Source organism: Hemicordylus capensis, chromosome 2, assembly GCF_027244095.1.
Source record: "Hemicordylus capensis ecotype Gifberg chromosome 2, rHemCap1.1.pri, whole genome shotgun sequence".
Lineage (NCBI taxonomy): Eukaryota > Metazoa > Chordata > Lepidosauria > Squamata > Cordylidae > Hemicordylus > Hemicordylus capensis.
In genome coordinates, this window is record NC_069658.1 from 18107792 (window position 1) to 18131841 (window position 24050).

The window sequence follows — 24050 nt, forward strand, 5'->3', positions numbered from 1 at the left end:
TCAAACTGCCGCTATGGACACAAAGGACGCCTATTGCGTCCATTGCGACAGTATGGGCAGCAGCTTAACACAGAGAATAGCTCTGTTTCCGAGTTCCTCTCTTCTCCTTCGGGCTGGAGCGGGTAAGGTGGGCTCCGGCAGCTGGGTGCGCGGGAGGGCGATAGGCGGGGGCGGCCACCTTCTCATGGGCCATTTTGGCCGTTATTCATCCACCCCCCCCCCAAAAAAAGTAAAAGCAAAATAAGGAAGAACAAAAACAGAGACAACAACAAAACAAAAAACAAAAAGAGAGAGGGGACAAGGGGGGAAAAAGAGACAGAAAGAGAGAGAGAGAGACAGAAAAGACGGGATAGAAAGCTAGCGCCCGTTATCATAACGGGCTTAAAAATACTAGTAACCTATAAAGCCCCAAACTTGGTATTTAAGAGAACGTCTTCTTTGCCATGAGCTCCACCGGCCATTGAGATCAGTTGCCACCGGCTCATCTGGTGGCTATTCAAGGACGAGCCTTCTCTGTTGCTGCCCCGAGGCTTTGGAATGTGCTCCCTGCTGAAATAAGAGCCTCCCCATCTCTGACAACTTTTAGGAAGTCCTTAAAGACGCTTCTTTTCACCCAGGCTTTTAATTAAATCCTGTTTTAATGGTTTTTACCATTGTTTTATAATTTAAAATTGTTGTAATGTTCTAACCTTTTTATTCTGTTGTAATTTGTATTGTATTACTGTAAACTACCCAGCGATGTAAGTTTTGAGTGCGATACAAACATGTTAGTTAGTTACATACATGCATACACACGTCTCCAGGCCAGTTATAAAGCCTGCTGTGGAGTTGGGTGGGATAAAGAAAACAAAAACTGACCCATCGCCAACACAGGAACCAGAGACGCCAGACCCAGCCTCCCATGGGGAGACTGCCTTGCCTTTGCTGCTTTGCTGGCCTTTGCGTATGTGTGGACACCATTTGTGGGGTCATCACAGCACATTTTGCTTCATTGCCAGCTGTAGACATCATGCTCTCTCGCTCTCTCTCTGAGCCACCACCCGCGCTCTCCCCCTGCAGACCAAGGAGTGGTTGGCTGTGGCCCCTGCTCTAAAAACAGTGAAGGTCACTCCGCTAAGTTGTGTGTTATGTCTGCTCTCCATGAACTTCTGGTTCATTCCAGGTGAGCCCACCCCCCTTTGCCATGAGGGCCAATGGCTGCAAAACAGCGGACATAGGGAAGGTTTGCCTTTCCATCCAAGGTCAGTGCAAGGCAAGATAGGATAGCATCCAGGATGGTCTCACTGAGAGTATACCTCTGGCTCAACTCAGCAACTTCCAACAAACCCAGAGATACTTACCATCTCCGGCACCAACCTTGGACTCCCTCCATATCCTGGGTTGGGGGAACTGCAGGTTCCATGTTATGTGTGAACCCAGCCAGTATCTAAGAGATATCAGATCACCTTCCTCCCTCATCTCTGCAGCTCCTGACCAGGTTGACTTTGCTGCTTATTCTCTCTCTCCGTTTCTCTTTCCCACTGTTATGGATATTGAAATAAGATCGCCCCATCTTTCTTTTCTTCATTTGATTCCGTACAGAGCTAGGCTGCTTTTCGCACTTCACCTGGCTCTGGTCAGTTGGAAGGATGACTGGCAAAACTCTGAATTAAGAACTATGCTCCTTGAAATCACTTTTCACGTAAAGCCATTTGTAATGAGTTATGTCTTATGCTTTGTCTATGTTACATTATCTATATATGCGGAACCAGAAGCTATATAAGGAATCTAGTGTTTTGTGGAAGCTTGTGCCTTGAGTACTTGCATATTAATAATTGTTAATAGAACACCATCATGAACACAGAATCATGTAGTGATGTGTTCCTAGACGGGAGCCTTGCACATTATTGTTTCCTGATGTAGCTTAACGCTAATCTAAATACTGGGGTGAGAGAAGTAATCTAACTCAGCATTTCCTAAACTTTTTCATTTCACTTGCATTTTTTAAAAAAACTGGAGCACACTGCCCCCACCCCAACACACACACACTTTTTTGGTGATGGCAAAACAACTCAATATTTTCTCTCCTTTCCTCCTCTGTATTATTAGGCACTGTTTATTCTTATTTGTAGCCGCCCCTCATGTCCTTCCTTGAGCTGGCTCATCCCATAATGAACTGGGAAGGACGCATCGCTCCCTGTGGATCATGGGGAAAGCCAGTTCCAAAAAGGGAGAGTTTAAACTCCCCACTGTTAGAGATGACACAGCAAGGCACACTGGTCAGCATCCCACAGCATGCTGATTAGGAAATGCGGATGTGGCTAGACGCAAGTTGCCACATCTCTAGCCGCCTTTTCCTTCTTTTCCTCTGGAGCACTCCTGCTTTAGGCAGGGACCTTAGCCAACTTCACATATGCTGAACATACAGCAGAACCTCAGTATTTGCAGGGGTTCCATTCTCCGCAATTACCACGGATAAGGAAACCGCAAATACAGAGTGATTGTGTCTATGGGATTGTGGAGGTTAGGTTCTCGGAGATCAAAAAAAGATGCTAGAAATGGGTAAAATTGCCCTAAAATCACAAGTGCCCCACCGTGCTCAGTCTATCCCCAGCTGTCCAGAAATGCACCCAGATGCTGTAATCTGTAGGGATGTTTCGGTGAAAAATCATGGTTTTTTTCCTCCTTTCCTTTTTAAACAAAAAACAAAAACAAGCCAGGCTATAGCTCCCATCCATATAAAAAATGGCAGGCAGAAATGTCCTGAGGTCATTCCCATCCAACCCCGACCCACAGAAACGCAATGCCAATTACCCAACCACAGATACACAAAACCATGGATGTCAAGTCCACAATGAACATGGTTCTCCTATACATCCAATCTGTGTACAGTGCACACACAGAGACAGATCTGTATGCCTGCACGTTCAGCTTAGACACAGTAGTACACTTCCAGTCTGCACCTGCATTTGAGAGGGCCTGTGCCCAGGTTTAGAAGAAAGACATGTACAGTCATTCTCACATAAGCGTCATTCAGAGGTCATAAAATCATCCCGCTGTAGCTGTGTCCAGCCGGGCGAAGGGAAACCCCATCCCGGCTGCATCAATCAGCAGTGTGCCCCACCACTCACACTTACAGTGGAGCTTGGCTGAAGAGGGAAGAGCCGAAAGGGTGATGGTGGGTGTTTCTGTGTTTGCAAGACTGGATCCAGTGGCTACAGGCAGTGCATAAGACTACTGACATATGTGCACACTCCTGTACACACCAACAGCACAATCTTTCCACAGAGCTCAAGTCAGTTCTGTATTCTTACAGCGTCCTTAACACAAGCAGCGTGTTCAACTATGATATCTGTTTCGTGGGGTTTATAGCCCCACAAGAAGCATTTTGTTCTCTATAGGATACAAAAGGAATACGAGGTGCAAGAACTGAACCACCATGCTCTTGGAAGGCAACCCAGCTGTGCCCTCTGCAATCGAGGCTGAGCCAAGCAACTAGCCCCTACCGTCATGGTTCTTACTAGAGGAAAAAAAGGCTTGCTCCTGTAAAACCAAGATAGCCAATGCAAACTCAAAGGACTACTTTAAAGCAAAAATGCATCATGACAAATTAAATAAGAACTCTGCGCCCAAAGCAAATGACTTTCCCATTAAAACGCTAAGCTTATGCTAATTTGCAGAGGCAGCTCTGTGGAAACAAAGCTGCCTTAAAATGCAGCTGAATCAACAGTGGCCCTTGCAAACATAATATAATAAATTTTTATATATATGAATGAGGGCCGGGAGGGAGACAGGGTGGATACAATTTTCCAAAGCAAGAAAACTGTAGAAACTCTTATTTCTGCACTCTACTTATTAGAGAGAGTGAACAGTGATTGAAGAGTGCCCCCTGGTGGTGGCCTTAGGGAACACCAGCTATTCAAAAATGTTCTCGCATTTATTTTTATGAGTTGCTCCCTCCTGCTGAAGGCAGAAATAGGTGGGGGGGTGGGGACCACGCCATGTTAACTTTTTATGCTTCCATTACATCGTTCAGGACATTGTGAAACTGGAAAGAAAAATGCTTAGTCCTGAACTTTAAAAGATGATGGAGACTATTATGCCAAGACAAAAGTTTTAACTGGGGAAAGAAAACGATTTGGGGATTTATGGTATCAAACAGCTGAGTTCTTCTCTCAAAGTTCAAGACGTTCCAAGAGTGCGCAGTATTCAGTTTGCTCTTTTTACCTATTTCATTAAAACATGTTTAGTCAATGAGGGACATCTTCAGCCTCTGCTAAAGCAAACGGCCAAAAGGGCTTTCGTGAAACTGTTGGGGGTTAGGACTGGTCTACATAAATACTTAAGTGGTGCCGTGGGGAAATGCTTGACTAACAAGCAGAAGGTTGCCGGTCTGAATCCTCGCTGGCACTATATCGGGCAGCAGCAATACAGGAAGATGCTGAAAGACATCATCTCATACTGCGTGGGAGGAGGCAATGGTCAACCCCTCCTGTAGTCTACCAAAGTAAACCACAGGGCTCTGTGGGCACCAGGAGTCGAAATTGACTTGACAGCACACTTCACCTTTACAGAAATACAATACAATGAATATTTATATACCACGTTTCAATGAGAGTTTCCAAAGCGGTTTACACATATATAGAAATAAACTTTAAAAATGGGATGCTGTGCTGGGGGTGGATAGGGCCAGTTGTTCTCCCCCTGCTAAATAAAAAAAATCACCATTTTTAAAAGGGGCCTCTTTGCTCAGTTAGCAGGGGACATAAACAGATCTTATGTTAAAGCCGCTCCTGAGTGGCACCACCTCAGAAAGCATTAGGAACACAGGAAGCTGCCTTACTGCGAGCCACACAATTGGTCCATCTAGCTCAGTACTGCCTACACTGACAGGCAGTGACTCCACAAGGTTTCAGGCAGGAGCCTCTCCCAGCCCTAACTGGAGGCGCAAGCGAATGAATTGGGGACATCTGCTTGCTTCTGCACAATAGGAACCCTTCACTGTTGATTTTCGCCTACAATTATCTCCTCCACCCACCTCATTAATTCCACCCCCCCAGCAAACATGGATTTGGGAACACCCATTTCCTGGGTAATGTATTTCACATTTGGCTCCTCACAAGAAAAGAAAATATAAGTTTCTAGTCCTCATGAGGGCAGAGACAAAAATCTGAAAAACGTTATTCAAAGCCTATTTAAGAATATTTTTCAAGCGCATGGGAAGGAACCACATAAATTGGACAGGAGCCCACTTGCAGCAATTTGGAATTGGGACCACAGAGAAGCAGATTCCACATGACTCTGGTAACATATATACTGGGCCTCAAAAGCGACACGTAAATGGATCGTTAAAAGCAGCAGCAGTACAGACACAATTAAGCTGGAGTGGAAGCTTCCACTAGGGATTTGCCCACTCTTCTATTTCATACAGCACAGGCAATATGGTCCCATTTCGTTGAGGTCCTTGTTTATGAACTGCCACAGCTGTTCGCTGTTGTGTCAGCAGAAACGCACAACGCTCTGGGAACAGTACATCACTGCTGACCGTGCATCACCAAGGGGAAATGCGATAAGAGTTCTATAAAATGATGCGTGTTGTGGAGAGAGAGACTTTCCTCCCTCTCTCACAACACTAGAACCAGGGGTCATCCCATGAAACTGATGGCTAAGAAATTTAGGACCAAGAAAAGGAAGTAGTTTTGCACACAGCACATAATGAACCTATGAAATTCTCTGCCACGAGATATCATGGCAGCCACCAGCTTAGAAGGCTTTAAAAGGGGGCTTGGACAGACTCATGGAGGACAGGTCTATCAATGGTTACTAGTCTTGATAGTCTCCAGGCTCAGAGGCAGGATGCCTCTGAGTACCAGTTGCAGGGGAGCAGCAGGGGGTATGCTTTCCTCTCCTGCCTGTGGGCTTCCCAGAGGCATCTGGTGGGCCACTAAGGGAAGCAGAGTACTGGACGAGATGGGCCTCGGGTGTCTTCCAGCAGGGCTGTTCTTCTGTAGCAGAAGCTCAAAACGCCACCTGAAAAATCTGGGCCTAATAGGAGGGGGGCAAATGATGCCTTTAATACACACACAGGGAGATACATCCCACAAAACGGTGTGTGGTTCTGACTGCCAAACGCCTTCAGAGCCAGTGTGGTGCAGTGGTTAGATTGTCAGACGAGGAGCGAGGAAACCCAGGTTCAAATCCCCACTGGACACTTTGCCTGAGGGGGAAGAATTCCTAGTCCTCATGAGTGCAAAGATGTATCCGACAAGAACATCTTGACATCATTTGTTCCCAATGTCCGGATTTGATCTGTGAAGCTTTATGTATCCAGTGTAATCAGGGCAACCAAGTGTTGATCGGTTGTAATCAAATGTTAATCATTGCTGCCGAACTTTCTTAGAACTATTAATATTAGAACGGTTAATATAACGTTAATATAACGTTAATATTAGAACGTTAGAACGGTGAGTCAGACCCTTGGTCCCATGGATTTGGGAACAGCCATTTCCTGGGTAATATCTTTCACATTTGACTCCTCACAAGAAAAGAAAATATAAGTTTCTAGTCCTCATGAAGGCAGACACAAAAATCTGAAAAACATTATTCAAAGCCCATTTAAGAATATTTTTTTCAAGTGCATGGGAAGGAACCACATAAATTGGACGGGGCCCCACTTGCAGCAATTTGGAATTGGGACCACAGAGAAGCAGATTCTCTGTTTAGAATGTTTTCTCTTTAGTACTTCCTTAAAGAAATATTATGATACTGTACTTTCTTCTTCTTTATGTTTCAATAAAATTGAATTTAAAAAAAAAACCATTTGTGGGCAAATATGTGGGCAGGGGCGTGGGCAGCAGCAGTGCAAGTAGCAGGAACTCCTTGCTCCCACTGCTGCCCAGGCGAGAACTGCAGTGCCATTTCCCAAGACTTTCTAGCCTCCTGATGTAGTGTCACTCCCGAATCACGATGGCACCTAGAGCAAGAAGAAATGACATCCAGGCGAGCACGTGGATAAATTCCAGTGGCTATTTGGGAACCGAAAAGCACTACCATGGCTTGTATTTCTGTTCAGGATCAACCACTGCAGAAAACTCAAACTGTCACACAGCTGCAAGCCTATATCTATGGGCCGGTTTGGATGAGACGCGAGCCGTCTGCAACACGTGGGTTGTGCCGAGAGCCTGCATGCCCTGAAATCACTAGAGGACATCCTAATAAGCGATCATCTCAGCAGGAGAGCTGGTCTTGTGGTAGCAAGCATGAATTGTCACCTTTGCTAAGCAGGGTCCACCCTGGTTTGGATTTGAATAGGAGACCACCTGTGAGCACCGTAAGATATTCCCCTTAGTGGGTGGGGCCGCTTTGGGAAGAGAATCTCCATGCTTGCATGCAGACGGTTCCAAGGTCCCTCCCTGGCATCTCCAAGGTAGGGCAGAGAGAGATTCCTGCCTGCAACCTTGGAGAAGCCGCTGCCAGTCTGTGTAGACAATACTGAGCTAGATGGACCAAGAGATAAGGCAACTTCCTATGCTCCTTAGGGGTGTTTGCCCTATTTAAACAGGTATTTGGAGCATGTGTAGAGGGGCAATTCAGATGAGCACCCCATCACACATTTAAGGGATGCCCCCAAAGCATACTGGGGCATCTCCCAAGGTCATCAGGCTGGGTATGCTCTCAGAGCAACCCCTGATGATGCGTTATGGCCAGGAGTTTGCCCAAACCAGCCTCAGCTGCCCAACTGTAACATGGAGATCATAATACAGGGTTGAGATAATGCATGTGAAATATTTTCAAAACATTTAGGATGGAGTGCTATTTAAACACTATCTTTATGCTCAATCACAGGTTCTGCTACGGCTGGCATTCTGCTGCCAGATGGATATCTGCAAAAAGAATGAAGGAAAAACAGAGACAGAAACCTACCTAATGTCCTCGTCTGTGACAATGAACGCTTTGCAGAGAGGTTGGGATGTATTCAGCCACACGGCTGGGTTCTTTTCCACCGCCGCAGAGAGTTGCCCCGTGATAGGTGCAGAGCTGGTGTGCAAGGCGCTGGCGACAGCAGACAAGAGGGTATCATCATTGTTCCCGGGGCCGACCCCTAGCAGATGAAGCACAACCGGCCCATTAAACGAAACACTCAGCATATTTCCATTCAAAAGGCAGGATGACATATGAAGGAGACCAAAGCCACACTCACACATTACATTTGACGCTTGTACAATGGGCGTATAGTGTATGCAGGTATAGTCATTCACATGTTATGCTGAACACAGGTGCAGCAGTACACTTCCTATCTGTACCATGCATTCAAGTGGGCCAGTACCCAGGTTCACTTCAAAAACGAACCCAGGTACAGCCATTCACACAAACACATGTTCGACTGTACAGATATCTGTACACTCATTTCACATAATGTCTGAGTGTAATGTCTGTACACTCATATCACATAATGTGCTCAAGTGCAACATCCAGCCTTTAAGCCAGAACATTCCATGCCAACATTTCACAGCGGTTTAGTTGTCATTGCTTGCAAAATATAATACCAACAACTGATATTCTGAGCGGTGACATGTGGGTAGTACAGACCCTCCTAAGCTGCTGGGTGTCTAAAACAACACCCACAGTGTTGCAGGACAGGACTGATATGCTGCCACTTAGAAGTGCACAATGGCAGTTGCGTGAGGCAACATCCGTGATCTCCAATGGGTGTTGTGTTGCACAATTGTGAATGGGGAATTTCAAGAGGCAGCACACCAGCCCTGTCCCACAGCACCACAGTAATGGATTGAAATGTGTGCAGTAGTGCACAAGGGTCTATACCACCTGTGTTTCAATGCTCAGAACGCCAGTCACCATTTATTGAAACACAAAAGTGCTGTGCAACAAGAAACAGGAGGGAACTAGAGGCACAGCACAATGTATGCCTGAATCACCACCACCACCTCCTCCTCCTCGCCCCCTGCAGATGACCTTAGCAAGCAAGCAATCCATGTCATACAACAGAGGGAAATGCAGGGGTCAGAATGGAAAGCTCTCTGGGAACCCACCTGTGGCTGACAATCATACCAGCCCAAAGAATATCGTCTCTTTTCAAAAGAGACATGTTGAAGCTGTTCACACAACCAAAAACTGGGTAGGCCAAGTGTCCTACCCAGGTTTAGGAGCTGTGTGTGCTCCCAATCTTGGGTTGTGTGGGAGCAAACAACTAGGTAGGAGGAGGGAAATGTGATCGTGTGGGAGACACGAGTTGGGTAGGGCAGTGCTGTCCTACCCAGCTTTCATACCCAGCACTTGGCCAAGGTAGGAGGAAAAGCTGCCCTACCCGGCTCCCACACAATCACTCCCCACCACCACCACCTATCTAGTATGTAGTTTGCTCCCACTTAACCAAATACTGGGAGCACACACAGCTACCAGATCTGAGTATGACACTTGTCCTACCCAGTTTTTGGTTGTGTGAGCAGCATCATTGCCAACTATCTAGCTGTGAGGCTTAACAATAGACTGCCATTATCCTCACACATTGCTAGTGTCTCTGACTGGCCACTGAGGCACAGAGGATGCTGAGCTAGGCAGACTATTATGTGACACCCGGCAGGGCAACTCTAATGGGATAGTTCAGACATGCATGATTATCACTTGGCAACTGCAGTATCAGCAGCGGGCCTCCATGTGTGAACGAGCCATCACATATCAACCACCACAGAGGGAGCTTTCAAATCCTCTCAAAAGAAACAGAATCCAACTGATTCTGTTTGCATGTGGGGTGGTGGGTCATTGAGTGTTCATAAGTCAAGTGACAAATGCATGTGTGAACTGTCTTTATGGATCCATTCTAAGAACCACTCTGAGATCCACAGATTTATGAGAGTGCATAAAGCATCACTACGGCAAAAAGTACCTTGAAGGCCTTTAGGCAGCTCCATGGATTTTATGATCTGTTCACTCACATCGGATGCACTTAAGCCTTGCAGTCTCTTCTCCCAGAAAAGCTAAAAGATTGAAAAACCCGATTAGGATAAAATGGAGCATATCAAATGGCAAATCATTGCAGAAAAGACTGAATATTCATTTTAAGCATTACGTTTCTCTACGGAACCACACTGCAACCCTTACAAATGCATTCAAATCAGCAGCATGCAGAAGCTTTCGAGTAACGTCGTATCAGCACATGCTTAGAATTCATGCACTTAACCGGGGACGGGGGCTGTTGTTGTTTTTTTAGATGTGCATTCTTGCTGGAGATTTACTACTAAATGGGAACTAGCCACTGGAAATTCCTCCCACACAAGACCCAGAAGATGCATGGAGAACAGAACTGCCTTCCATTCATTGCAATGAACTTGTGCAGGCTAGATTAAATGATTCACATTCTCTCTCTCTCTCTCTCTCTGACACACACCTCTTTTTGCTCATTCACTTTTGTAATTAATATCCTTTCGTTCCAATGTTAATCAGCCCGCACGCTAGGTTACTTTCTGTATCCCTGTGCTGCTGCCAACTACACATCTACGCTAAAAGGGGTAGCTTTTAAAGGTGCACTACTGAGAGGAAGAACTAATTAATGGCTGCACAGGTTGGACCAGATGCCTGACAAGGCAGGGGAATAAGGTCCCGGGGACAAGGCAAAGCTGGGTGAAATGAAGCCGAGACAAGGAGAGGCTGCAGCAGAGAAGGGCAGTAAGTGGAGGACCGGTACGGCTCAGGCAAGAGTGCAAATCCAATCCAGAATCTTTCATAGGATTCATGAGATTTGATCACAGGATCTAATCTGGCATGGTCAGTGGAGTTCACCCCTGCTAACTGAGCAAAAAGGCACCTTTGGTGAATCTTTTCCATTTAACAGGGGGAGAGCAACTGGCCCTGTCCAGCCCCAGCACAGCATCCCTCCAGTGGATGTTACTGGTGACTACCTTATGTTTCTTTTTAGACTGCGAGCCCTTTGGGACAGGGAAACATCTTATTTATTATGCATGTTTCTATGTAGACCACTCTGAGAACTTCTCCTCCTCCAAACATTTATATACCACTTTTCTACAGGAGAAAGGAGCGTACCCAGAGCTATCTTCGACAGGACTGATCGGATGTTACTCTGAACACATGCAGAGGAAAGCACAGAATCACACCCACTAACAGTAGTAGCTGGTGGGCATTGGAGAGGAAAGCTGGTGTAGGAGGTGAGAGCTGGTCTTGTGGTAGCAAGCATGACTTGTCCCCTTAGCTAAGCAGGGTCTGCCCTGGTTGCATATGAATGGGAGACTAAATGTGTGAGCACTGTAAGGTATTCTCCTTAAGGGATGGAGCCGCTCTAGGAAGAGCAGAAGGAGAGATTCCTGCCTGCAACCTTGGAAAAGCTGCTGCCAGTCTGTGAAGACAATACTGAGCTAGATAGACCAATGGTCTGACTCAGTATATGGCAGCTTCCTATGTTCCTATGAGCAAGGGGTGGACAGGGGAGAACCTGGTCACTGAAGAAGATGCCTACCGCACTATCCTCCATGCCACTTGGCCTAGATATTTACCCAAGCCTGCCTGCATTGAGGAAACCAGAAAGAGGGCAAGAAGCAGAACACAGGAAAAAAATGTGGGTGGTGGGGAAGAAGGCAGAAAGAAAAAAGCCAGGACAAAAAGGAGGGGAAAAGACAAAAAGAGAGACAGAAGGGAGAAGGCAGGGGTTGCATCCCCAGGTCCCACCATAACAGCTAGTAAAAGATCAGACTTCCTAGCAGCCAGGGAATCCTCCTGATCAGGGGTCTTCCTCCAGCCCCTCTTCCCATGCCTGCAGCTTCCTCTTTCGTTTTTCCCTCTTACTGGCTGGAACAGCTGCCACTCAATTTGCTCCAGCCAATCTGATTCCAAGGGGATGAGGGGATGGAAGAAGCTCCCTGCTATGAAAGCCCTCCTTCTGCTGGTAAGTCTGATGATCCTTTATTAGCTTGTTTGGGGGAGGGGGGCACTGCCCCTCTTGCCCTTACTGACTAGCCACCACTGCCCATTAATCCTACCCCAAAGCATGTTCTACCAAATGTCTGAAAGAGCCAAACAGCCATGAACAGGAAGAGTCCCCTATTGCATGTATTACCCATATAATTGCCCATGCAATTAGGAAGGGAATGCACCAAGAGTGCTGTAGAAATAGTCAGGCTTGTGGAAGGACTAGGCCTCAATTAGGGTAACCGCTTGGAAGGGGGTCTCTCCAAATGAGGATGGAAGCCCGGGAGAATCAAATCCCTGTGGTCCAATCCAAAGTGAGAAGCAGGGTTTACTGGACAACAGTCTATAGAGGACTAGGGGAGGGGTGTGTTTGAGCTCAGTTACAGGTGAAACTCGGAAAATTAGAATATCGTGCAAAAGTCCATTAATTTCAGTAATGCAAATTAAAAGGTGAAACTGATATATGAGACAGACGCATTACATGCAAAGCGAGATAAGTCAAGCCTTAATTTGTTATAATTGTGATGATCATGGCGTACAGCTCATGAAAACCCCAAATCCACAATCTCAGAAAATTAGAATATTACATGGAACCAAGAAGACAAGGATTGAAGAATAGAACAATATCGGACCTCTGAAAAGTATAAGCATGCATATGTATTCAATACTTGGTTTGGGCCCCTTTTGCAGCAATTACTGCCTCAATGCGGCGTGGCATGGATGCTATCAGCCTGTGGCACTGATGAGGTATTATGGAAGACCAGGATGCTTCATTAGCGGCCTTCAGCTCTTCTGCATTGTTTGGTCTCATGTCTCTCATCCTTCTCTTGGCAATGCCCCATAGATTCTCTATGGGGTCAGGTCAGGCAAGTTTGCTGGCCAATCAAGCACAGTACACTGTATACTTTTCAGAGGTCCGATATTGTTCTATTCTTCAATCCTTGTCTTCTTGGTTCCATGTAATATTCTAATTTTCTGAGATTGTGAATTTGGGGTTTTCATGAGCTGTACGCCATGATCATCACAATTATAACAAATTAAGGCTTGACTTATCTCGCTTTGCATGTAATGCGTCTGTCTCATATATCAGTTTCACCTTTTAATTTGCATTATTGAAATTAATGGACTTTTGCACGATATTCTAATTTTCCGAGTTTCACCCGTATTCCCTAGAAGCCTCAGAGTGAGGTCTGATCAGCAAGAGGAGAGCTGGTCTTGTGGTAGCAAGCATGACTTGTCCCCTTAGCTAAGCAGGGTCTACCTTTGTTGCATATGAAAGGCAGACTAGAAGTGTGAGCACTGTAAGATTTTCCCTTAGGGGGATAGAGCCGCTCTTGGAAGTGCAGAAGGTTCCAAGTTCCTTCCCTGGCAGCATCTCCGAGAGAGGGCTGAGAGAGATTCCTGCCTGCCACCTTGGAGAAGCCACTGCCAGACTGTGTAGACAATACTGAGCTAGATAGACCAATGGTCTGACTCAGTATATGGCAGTTTCCTATGCTCCTACTGTAGTTCTGGGCCAGATCACTGTGTCTCAGTCCTACCTACCTCACAGGGTTATTGTGAGGATAAAGCAGGGGTATACGCTGTCTTGTAGTATTTGGAGGAAGACTTAGATAAAACTGTAGTTGTAAAACTGTAAAGATCCTGCAAGTGGAGGGGGCATCTAATCAGATGATTTTGAAACCGGTTTCCTTTCTCAAAAGTCAAAGTGTTTTAAGTGCAACTCCCAAAATACACTCTTGTTATCCCAAAGAGCAATCTGCCACCTCCAACAGTTCTCATTATGAAAGGACAGTAAAATTTTAACATTATTTCATTTAGCTTAAATAGGAATTAAATTATACAGGTACTTGCACTTGCCATTTGCATAATTAATGGAAGGACCTTATAAAACGCTCCCATTTAGCCGGTTTTAAATCAATTTAGTTTTAACAATTATGTCAAATAAGATAGGTGATCCCTACAGAGCATGCTTGGATTGATAATGTGATGGATGAGCTTCGTACACAACATAATTGCTTAATTTCAGTGCTCTCCACACAAGTCATTAATACTTTGTTGTCCAATTAAGATCAATTTTGAGACAATCACAACAGTAACCACTTGGGTCGTACAGTTTCATTCACCATTTACACAACTTGTAGGATAACTCAATTATTTCGTTCCTGGCTCCTTTGGCAGACACCTTCTCAGATACTTGATTTTTTAAAAGCCCGTTCAATGATCAAGGTCAGATATTTGGACCTGCAGTAACATCTTTGATCAAGCAGGGGACAAGTAGCACCACAGAAATTAAAATACCTAGATGATTACATGGACAAAATAATCAGGGATATCAGTGTAAAGTAGCACTACAGCTCCTGTCTTCCCTGACCATGGACCACTGGCCCATGGTTAGGAGAGCTGGTCTTGTGGTAGCAAGCATGAATTGTCCCCTTTGCTAAGCAGAGTCCACCCTAGTTTGCATTTGAATGGGAGACTACATTTGAGCACTGTAAGATATTCCCCTCAGAGGATGGGGCCACTCCGGGAAGATTATCTGCTTGCTAGCATGCAGAAGGTTCCAACTTCCCTCCCTGGTATCTCCAAGATAGGGCCAAGAGAGATTCCTGCCTGCAACCTTGGAGAAGCTGCTGCCAGTCTGTGTAGACAATGCTGAGCTAGATGGACCAATGGTCTGACTCGGGGCGGATCCAGGGGGGTGCAAGGGTGCAGTTGCACCCCCTGTGAATTTGGATCCAGATCAGCAGTTTCTTGGCAGCAGCAGAGGTTTTTTAAAAAAAGAAGGGGTTAACTTCACTTTGTGCTGCTAGTCCTGCCCTCTTCCAGCAGCAGCAGCCTGGTTTGTTCTCCTGGGTCTTGTGCTCCTCCCCTGCTCTGGCCGGCCTCTGAATATAGTATACTGCAATCTGCCAAGAGGACAATGGAGTTGATTAATGGGAGATGGAAGTTGGCTGTTGGGCTTGTCCCCCCCCCCCCAGGAAAGTTAAACTTAAAAAAAAAAAAAAAAACCCAATCCCTAATCTGGTGTGGTGTGGGGGAGAGTGTGGGTGTGTGTAAGAGAGATTTGTTCCCCTTGCTTAAGCCACTGTGTTTCTCTTCCCACCCCACCCCCATGAATGGTGTGTATGTCTTCTCTCATGATCTCCGAGAGTGAGAACGTGTGTGTGTGTGTGTGAGTGTGTGTGTGAGAGAGAGCGATTTACACTTTACACTTCAAAAAAATCATTTTTTCAAAGTATAAGCTAAAGCTGTTCTAATACAAATTTGTAAGAAAACCCCTCTCCATTCCAACAATATAGCTTCCTGTGAAGAAATTAGTCAATTCAAAAGTATTGAAACTTTTTAAAAACAAGAGAGAAGAAAAAATGCTCTAACAAAATAGATCTGTTTTTGTTCCTGCCTTTTGTTCCTGAAGATGCTAAACTGTTTATAGCTCTAATCTGGTCTGTGTATGGGGTTCTCTCTCTTCTTCCTCCTCCACCACCACCACCCCATTAAAAATATTTATATGCTGCTTTTTTAGCAACAAAGTTCTCAAAATGGCTTAAATCGCAAAATATGATAAAATGGTTCTTGTTCAACATGTTTCCCGTTATAATCATTACTATTTTATTTTGCTTTGTGCTTGTAACAATAAGGTAATGTGTGCTGATGAGCATTGTCTTTTTAATAAGCTTATAATGGACTAAAATATCTCAGCTCTTGAAAGTAGCTCCATTTGTGAAGTAATTCACAAATTGCTAAAAGGAACATTAAGCATTTCCCCTCTCCCACAAAAAGTCTATTTTTATACACTTGCTTCAAAATAAGGTTTTGCAAATCAGAGCATAAGAAACTCATTTTAAATATTCCATTGCCAATGAAATGTTTGGTTGTCTTTAAATCCTAAAAAGTTGGGGTAACTCCATATATGATATTCTGCTGTACTCTTTGAAATCAAATGACCAAGGCAGAGTAGTGAATACAAAGATATTCACCTTGGCTGTGGAGACAGATCTGAGGAAACGAAAAATCAGAAAAGCCATATATAGAGAACAGTTGCACCCAACTATAAATGTTAAAGAGGAAATGAGGAAAGCAATGGAATTCATTGGTTGTGTTGTGAATGAACTTCAGCTTTTGTGTTCTTTCCCCTCCTTCCACTGTTTTCCTGTATGCAATATTGGAAGCTGCAGAGGACTGGTTGATTGCCTTCAGTTCTTTAGCTGAATCATGGTGTGGAGTTGTATTTAAGAACAAGACTCAGCCACCTTTGTATAGCACTGGGGATGATGTCTTACGTCAAAACGTTTGCTATTTTGCTACAGCTGTGGTATAGTTTTTAAACTTTTGAATGTTTTCAAACTTTTAACTTTCAATTGCACATTAAAGGAGGTCATTGAAAAAAGCTTTAAATACATATATGTTATAGACACATCTCCTCTTCTTCCTCCAAAGAGTTCAGGGTAGTGTACTTGATCTTCCGCCCCACTTTTATCCTCAGAACAATCCTGTGAGGCAGGTTTAGAGGAGAGAGAGAGAGAGAGAGAAAGTGTCTCACCTAAAGTCCTGCAGCGGGTTTCAGGACTGATTGGGGAATGCCAGTTCCCCAATCCTAGTCTTAACACCCAAATCACTACACCACACTGGTTCTAAATTATAAGGGTATTGATTGCAGGAGAAATCTGATGCAGGAGAAACAGGAGATTAATTTTTATCAGTGAAGTGAACTAGTGGGAAGGAGAGTGTTGGATACTTTTAGAGAGCATGAAATGGTTTAATTATCAAAACTGGGGAGGCTGTGAGCCTCAGGCAGGCCCAGTGGGCCCAAGCCATGGATCTTTTAAATACTTGGCTACATCTCTGCAAGGGAGAGAGGATGTAGGGAGAGTGGCAGGACCGTCCATGCAAAATCTGGTATCAGCAGGTATGTTGTTCAGAATTTCTTCTAAAAATAATTTTTTTTAAAAAATTCAGACTTCCCCTGAGTGTACTTTGGTTCAAAAAGTAGTGCATTCAGATAATTTAAATGGTAGGGCAAGGGGCAGGGGAGAAAGGGAATGAGAGAAGTGAGGGAAGAGCAAGACAGAAAGTGGTGTAAGGTGGGTGTGAGGTGACAAAAGGTGGCGACACCCTCAGAGGTTCATCAGAATCCGATCTGACCCACCACCAGGTTTGAGTTTGACACCCCTGGCATAGTGCATTTGCAAGAGAGAAAACATCTAAAGGCACAATATTTTTATATAGAGGGGAGGGGAAATCCTGTTGCACCCCCTGTGATTTCCTCCTGGATCCATCCCTGGCAGCTTCCTACGTCACTGTGGCTGGGAATAATAGGATCTATAGTCCAACAACCTCTGGAGGACCACAGTTGTGCAGCCTCTGCTGCAGGGCAACTGTGGGGTGTTTTGTAGCTGGGCCTGCAGTATCAAGTGCCTCACTCCCTTGCACCTCCAGGTCATTGACTTTATCCTTTGCTATACTACAGCGCTGCCCAGAGATTTAAAGTGAGTTTTTAAACTGCTTTGTCTTGTATTTTCTTGTCTCCCTTTTTGTCTGTTGTGATCTAACGTGTTGTGTTTTGATTGTAGATTTTAATCCTGGGTTGTGAGCAGCTAACAACTAACTAAAGCTTATCATTATTATTATTGCCAGAGAGGGTAGACTGCTGAGGCATTCTCAATCCCCGGACACTGTAACCAAGTACAGCACCGAAGGGAACAAGCCAGCACGCCCTCCTCTTTGCACCAAGACCACGTCTTAACCACGGCTTCCCACAGATACCGCGTTTGTTTGCAGAGACAAATGCTCTGCCTGGAGAGGGAGCCATCCCAACATCATCTGCAGATTGAGAGCAGGGCTGGGACTGCAGCGCATCACCCCGCCAAGACCAGGTAACCTGAGGAGCCAGTCGGAATGAAAGGGAATGCCCTCACTGGAAGGCTTGCCTGGCACAGGCCTTTATTTCCTTGTGGCACCAGGCAAACACATTTTAATTTGCCCAGGCATTCTAGAAAGTTACTTAAGCTGGTTTTAATATTGGTCCTTACTCACTTGACTAGATTTTTTACTGCTGCTTTGCCGATTGTCATTTTATGCTTTATAGCAGTTTACTGCTTAGTTTTAGCCTACTTTCCAGTAGGCTTATAAGATCACCTGGCAATCCATGTGTGTGTCCGTCTGTGTATGTGTCCCCCACATCAACTTTGCAACAACTGGACCAATATGAACCAAACCAGGTACACTTGTAGGGACATGTAGGGACACACAGGGACACCTCAACGGTGTAGTTTGTGATGATGTTATCCACCACGATTCAAGATGGTGGATGTCTGAACGTTTGAGGCACAAAAGCTCTAACTTGTGGACCACCTAACCAATTTGAACTAAATTTAATCCAGCTGTATGGATAGTGAAGGGTCACCTTAAGTGGCACAGTGGGGAAATGCTTGACTAACAAGAGTTCAAATCCCCACTGGTACTGTATCGGGCAGCAGTGATATAGGAAGCTGCTGAAAGGCATCATCTCAGACTGCGAGGGAGGAGGCAGTGGTGAAGCCCTCCTGTATTCTACCAAAGACAACCACAGGGCTCTGTGGGCGCCACGAGTTGACACCAACTCAATGGCACAATTTTACTTTAGAGATAGTGAAAAGAAAATAAGGCAGATCAGTTCTTACTAGAACAATCTGTTATTTCATTGTGCAGTTTTACTAGCTGGTAGCCTAGACATTTTTAAAATAAATGTCAGTATAGCCGGCCCTATGTAACCAGTGCTTCAGGAGTGGTCCCTCTGAGCAACATGTCATTAGAGTAGCTAAATTGATTGCCTTGCCTTCTTCCCCACCCCAGACAGTCTCTTTTGGGAACCCAGTCTCTTTTTAGTGACCCCTGGTTCTAGTGTTGTGAGAGACAGGGGGAAAATATATGGACCCCTGCTAAAAACAAAAGAGCGACGACCTTAAAAGGTGCCTCTTTACCCAGTTAAGCAGGGAGTTATGGACGTGAATGTATGAACCAGTCCTTAGACACTTCTAAATCCCAGTCAACTTAATGAGACTCCTCCACTTTGGCAAAGATTCTTTGATCCCAGTGGCTTGCATGCATCTAACGCTCTCTATGGCAAGAGGCAGTCTTGCAAATGCCTATTTGTGCAGACATAACGTATGGATAGGGCTTTTCCCTCCCCCCCAAATATCTTTAGGATGAGAATGGTATTTACTTAACCTAGCACTACATGTGCTGCCATTGGACCACTTTAGCCTGTTCTGCAGCTTACATTTTAGTGTCCTCTTCATAAGCTTTCTGAAGAGCTGGGACAGGCTTCCCCAAAGCCTCCATGGCTGCACATCTACAGTAATAATGCCTTTACAGTTCTAGAACACTCAAGCAATCCATACTGAAGGTCTTGTGCCAGGGCAGTGGGAAGGGGCTGATTCTGGCATCCAACGTGGACTGCTTTTTAAGTGGTTCACTCAACCTCCTTGTAACAGCTGATAAAAAGGAAGCAGGTTCCTGGCATGAATGCTGGCCAGGGAGAGCTCAGTTCAAATCCATTATTCTTTGGTACACAGAATGACCTTCAGCATATCATATGAAGTTGCTGCCTATTGAAACAGATAAATCCATCAAGCCAGTTCTTTATCCTGGCTGGGAGCAGCTCACATAGGAAAATAGGAAGCTGCCTTATACCGAGTCAGACCATAGCTCAGTACTGTCTACACTGACTGGCAGCAGCTTCTCCAAGCTTTCGGGCCAGGGACTTTCCCAGCCCTCTCTGGAGATGCCAGGGAGTGCACCTGGGACCTTCTGCATGCCGGTAAAGAGATGCTCTTGCACTGAGCTATGGCCCCAACCCCCAAGGAGAATATCTCACAGTAAGCAGGCAGGGCTCACATGCAGTCACCCATCCAAATGGGAACCAGGGCACGGAACCTGCCGATGACCGTAACTTCTCAAGCTTCATCATCATCAGTCATCCAAAGCTCTCCCACTCCCTCAAACGCCTCTTCCCTTTCATCCTGGCAGCCCAGAACAGAAAGTGGCCACTGCAGGAAAAAGAATGCCCGACTAGACTGCCGTTTGCTCTGCTCCACTGAGGCTGCTCTCCTTCTGCCAGGTTTATACTACCTCCAGCCTCCTCAAATACCCCGTGAACAGTATGATCTGAATTAAGCAGAAATAAGATTTAATCATATAACATACTAAACATGACACAAGATATGCCCAAAACCAGTATATATGCAAAAGGCGTATGACTGAAATATGCTATACACAAACCAGCCAGGTAAACATCTACAAACAGCACATATGTTTCTTATTTCTTTCTACTTAATTGCCTATTAGATCTTATTTCTACTTAATTGCCTATTAGATCATTCTGTTCATGGTTTGTTTTTGTTTTTCTCCTTGTGGTACTGTGGATCCCGCCTCCTCCTTTTTTCCTCAAATACCCCACCAGGAGGAAACAGAGACTCCACTAGTCAGAGCTGCACCTCCCTTCCAGAGAGTAAAGTAAAGTTGTGCCGTTGAGTCAGTGTTGACTCCTGGCACCCAGGGAGCCCTGTGGGGTTTTTTTTGTAGAATACAGGAGAGGTTTACCATTGTCATATCCCACGCAGTATGAGACGATGCCTTTCAGCATCTTCCTATATCGCTGCTGCCCGATATAGGTAGCAGGGATTCGAACCTGCAACCTCTTGCTCCCTAGGCAAGTTACTTCCCCCCTGCACCATTAGGTGGCTTCCTTAAATGTCTCCTCCACCTTTATGGGGACAGCAACAGTAGTGCCAGGGTGCCACGTCTTGTCCCTCTCCATGCCTGGATATTAGGTTCCCTATTGAGTGCTGTAGCTGCTGCCAAGGGGGGGCTCTACATTAAGGTGGCTCACACAATCGAAAACTGGGCTGGACAAGTGTCTTACCCTGGTTTGGGAGCTGTGTGTGCTCCTGACTTTTGCCTGTGTGTGAGCAAACACCTAGGTAGGAGGAGGGGGTGGTTGTGTGTGAGGCAGGAACTTAGTAGGACAGTGCCATCCTTCCCAGCTTTCAGACCCAGCATTTGACCAAGGGAGGAGGAAAAGCTGCCCTCCCCAGCTCCTGCCTCACACACAACCACCCTGTCCTCTTACCTAATTGTTTGCTCACACACAGGCAAAAATCAGAAGTGTGATTCTCAACCTGGGTAGGACATTTTCCTACCCAGTTCCTGGTTGTGTAAACTGCCTTATTGTATTAAAATTATCCAGTTCAGAGGCTTCCCTGGTTCAGGAGATTTCAGTCTTTGCCATGACAGCTCTAGGAATTAATACAAAAGCTCTCTCAAATAATACAGTTGACTGCTACAGCCTGATAAGGAAAAAATCTATTTCTCATCATCATTAGGAAATGGCATTAACTCCCTAAATAACTGTGCATAGGCAGTAATGGGCTGGATGAGGGATAACAAGTTGAAGCTGAATCCAAGCAAGATGGAGGTGCTCATTGTGGGGGATCAGAATCGGAGGAATGAATTAGATCTTCCTGTGCTGGATGGCATTATACTCCCCCAAAAGGAACAAGTATGCAGCTTGGGAGTGCTCTTGGATCCAGGCCGAACCCTGGTATCTCAGGTGGAGGCTATGGCCAGGAGCGCTTTCCATCAACTTCAGCTGATTCAACAGCTGCGTCCATTCCTTGAAGAGAACAATCTCAAAACAGTGGTACATCAGCTGGTAACCTCCCGGCTTGACTACTGCAATGTGCTCTACATGGGGCTGCCTTTGTATGTAGTTCGGAAACTTCAGTTAGTTCAAAATACGGCAGCTAAATTGGTCTCCAGGAAAAACCTGGAGAGACCATATTATGCCTGTTTTAAAACAGTTGCACTAGCTGCCGATATGTTTCCGGGCAAAATACAAAGTGCTGGTGATTACCTTTAAAGCCCTGAATGGCTTGGGTCCAGGCTACCTTAGAGAGAGCCTTCTTATGTATGATACCCATCGCACATTGAGGTCATCTGGAGAGATCCATCTCCAGTTACCACCAATACATCTGGTGGCGACTCAGAACCAGGCCTTCTCTGTAGCTGCTCCTAGCCTATGGAATGCACTCCCAGCAGATATCCGCAGTTTAGGCTTGCTGTTGGCCAAGAGAGCCCTAAAGACTACTTATTTGGCCTGGCCTTCCAAGGTTTTAAAATTGTTTAAGTATTTTAATTGGTTTTAAATTGTGTTTAAATTGTTTTTATATTGTTTTAAGTAGTGTGTTTTAAATGTTGTTTGTTTTTGTTTTTAAACTAGTTGTGCACCGCTCAGAGCCTCTGCATGGGGCGGTTCAGAAATGAAATGAAGTGAAATGAAATAAATAATGCTCTGACTTGATTTTGAACACTGTGTGTTATGATACTGGCATGCTTGTTTAATATGTGCCTTGCTTTAGACATAGTTTGGGTTTATTTTATCCATTTTCTACAAGTCATAGATGTGATGTATTTCTCACCCTGCCCAATGGCCTTTGACTAAAGCAATAAATGAATGATTGTTTGCATTTAAATGAAATGGATTAGGAGGAAAAGGATGATATTTTGAGCTCTAGTGTCTTCAGCAAAGGACACATGGAAAGGAAAGAGAAAAGCTTTGTCTGTGTCACAGTCTGATTTTATCAAAGTTTAAAGGAAGCAACTTCACTTCCGAGAAGAGACTCTGGAGCACCACCATGTGGTTGCTGGGGCAGTCGCTGATCTTTCTGGAATGAAATTGTGTTATGGAAATACAAGAGGCGACAACACAGTTGGATCCAACACAACGGAAAGCCAACATTACAGGTTCTTCTTGGGTCTCTTTGTATTAGCCAATAGGATTCTTTGAGTTACTAAAAGAGCTTCAGGGAAGAGCCTATTTTAGATAGGTCTAGTCATCTGCAAAGATCAAAGAACTGGTAAAAGAAAACTTCTGACAACACATCTAGGAGACAGGAGGAGGAAGCAGGCATGCAGGCAACAAGGCCTTTGATATACGCCCCCACAAGCCAACTAATCAAGTGGATGGTGTTTCAGGATCTTTGAAATGCTGGGAGGCAACAGAGAAGATGATAGCCAAGTTCTGGTAATGGTCAAGGCCCTATTTTATTTATAGCCCACTCTTCAAGTACATCTGGTGGCTTATATCAGGGTGTTCTCAAATCTGGGTCCTCAGGTGATGTTGGACTACAACTCCCATCATCCCCAGCCACAATGGTATTTGTGTCCAGCCATACCTGGGGCCCCAAGTTTGAGACGTGCTGGCTTATATAGTTATTTTAGAAAATGCATCGCCCATTTCCCCCCATAAATATGAATCTAGGGCAGGGCTGCTCAACTTTGGCCCTCCTGCAGATGTTGGCCTACAACTCTCATAAACCCTGGCTATTGGTCACTGTGGCTGAGAATTATGGGAGTTGTAGTCCAAAAACAGTGGGGGGGAGGGGCGGGAAGCAAAGTTGAACAGGCCTGATCTAGGGCAACTACCAAAATAACAAGGGAAGCTACCAAAGAACTATAAAATAGCTACCAGGGCAACTCCCAAATAATTCAGAATGGCACCAAAGCAAGGCAAAATTAGTATGGAAGTTCCATTAATGGAAGGAGTCTCTGCACAATTCCAGGGGATTTCCCCTCCCACCACTCATGTAGCAACCCATGTCTCTGTGCAAGTCCCTTGATCCTCAGGAACAGCGATTCAGAGAGCTCTGGGGGCTGCAGGGAGGAGGGTGGGAAGGGGAGAATTGTTTGCATCAGTGCTAATCAGGATGTGGCCCAATAAAGCCTATAAAAATGAAAAAAAAAACAGCGAATATAGAGCAGCAGCAATAAAGTACCTTCCAGGTGACCGATGTAAAACCTCAGAACTTAAAAGGCTTTATGGAATAAAAAATATATTCTGTTGCCACCTAATTGCAGCAAGAGAGGGAGCTTATCCCATTTCCCGTGGAGAGAGAGTTCTGTCACTGAGAAGGACCTGTCACTGGTTTCCACCAATCAGGTAACAACTGAAGGCAGATTAGAGAGCAGGACCTCTGGCCTAGAACTCAGTGGTTGGGGAGCTTCACATGGGAGCAGATGCTCCTTAGCACAAAATACACGGTTGAGCCAGACAAAGGTGCTCTCTCATCCAGACACTGATAGCCTTCAGCCAT

General features: G+C 45.2%; 1 protein-coding gene and 1 long non-coding RNA gene across 3 annotated transcripts in view; one reads left to right on the forward strand and one right to left on the reverse strand.

Moving 5' to 3' along the window:
* LOC128346096 (uncharacterized) overlaps nt 1-7959 on the forward strand; it is a 50563-nt gene extending 42604 nt beyond the window's left edge. The window contains exon 4 of the long non-coding RNA XR_008316779.1: nt 7825-7959. This is a non-coding gene — a long non-coding RNA (uncharacterized LOC128346096). The remainder of the gene's footprint in view (nt 1-7824) is intronic.
* Nucleotides 1-24050, reverse strand: part of MBD2 (methyl-CpG binding domain protein 2) — an 84594-nt gene that overhangs the window by 10171 nt on the left and 50373 nt on the right. For both annotated transcript variants that reach the window (XM_053298999.1, XM_053298998.1), the window contains exons 4-5: nt 9884-9974; nt 7903-8080 (exon numbers count right to left, since the gene is read on the reverse strand). In XM_053298999.1, coding sequence (XP_053154974.1) covers nt 7903-8080; nt 9884-9974 — 269 coding nt within the window. The remainder of the gene's footprint in view (nt 1-7902; nt 8081-9883; nt 9975-24050) is intronic.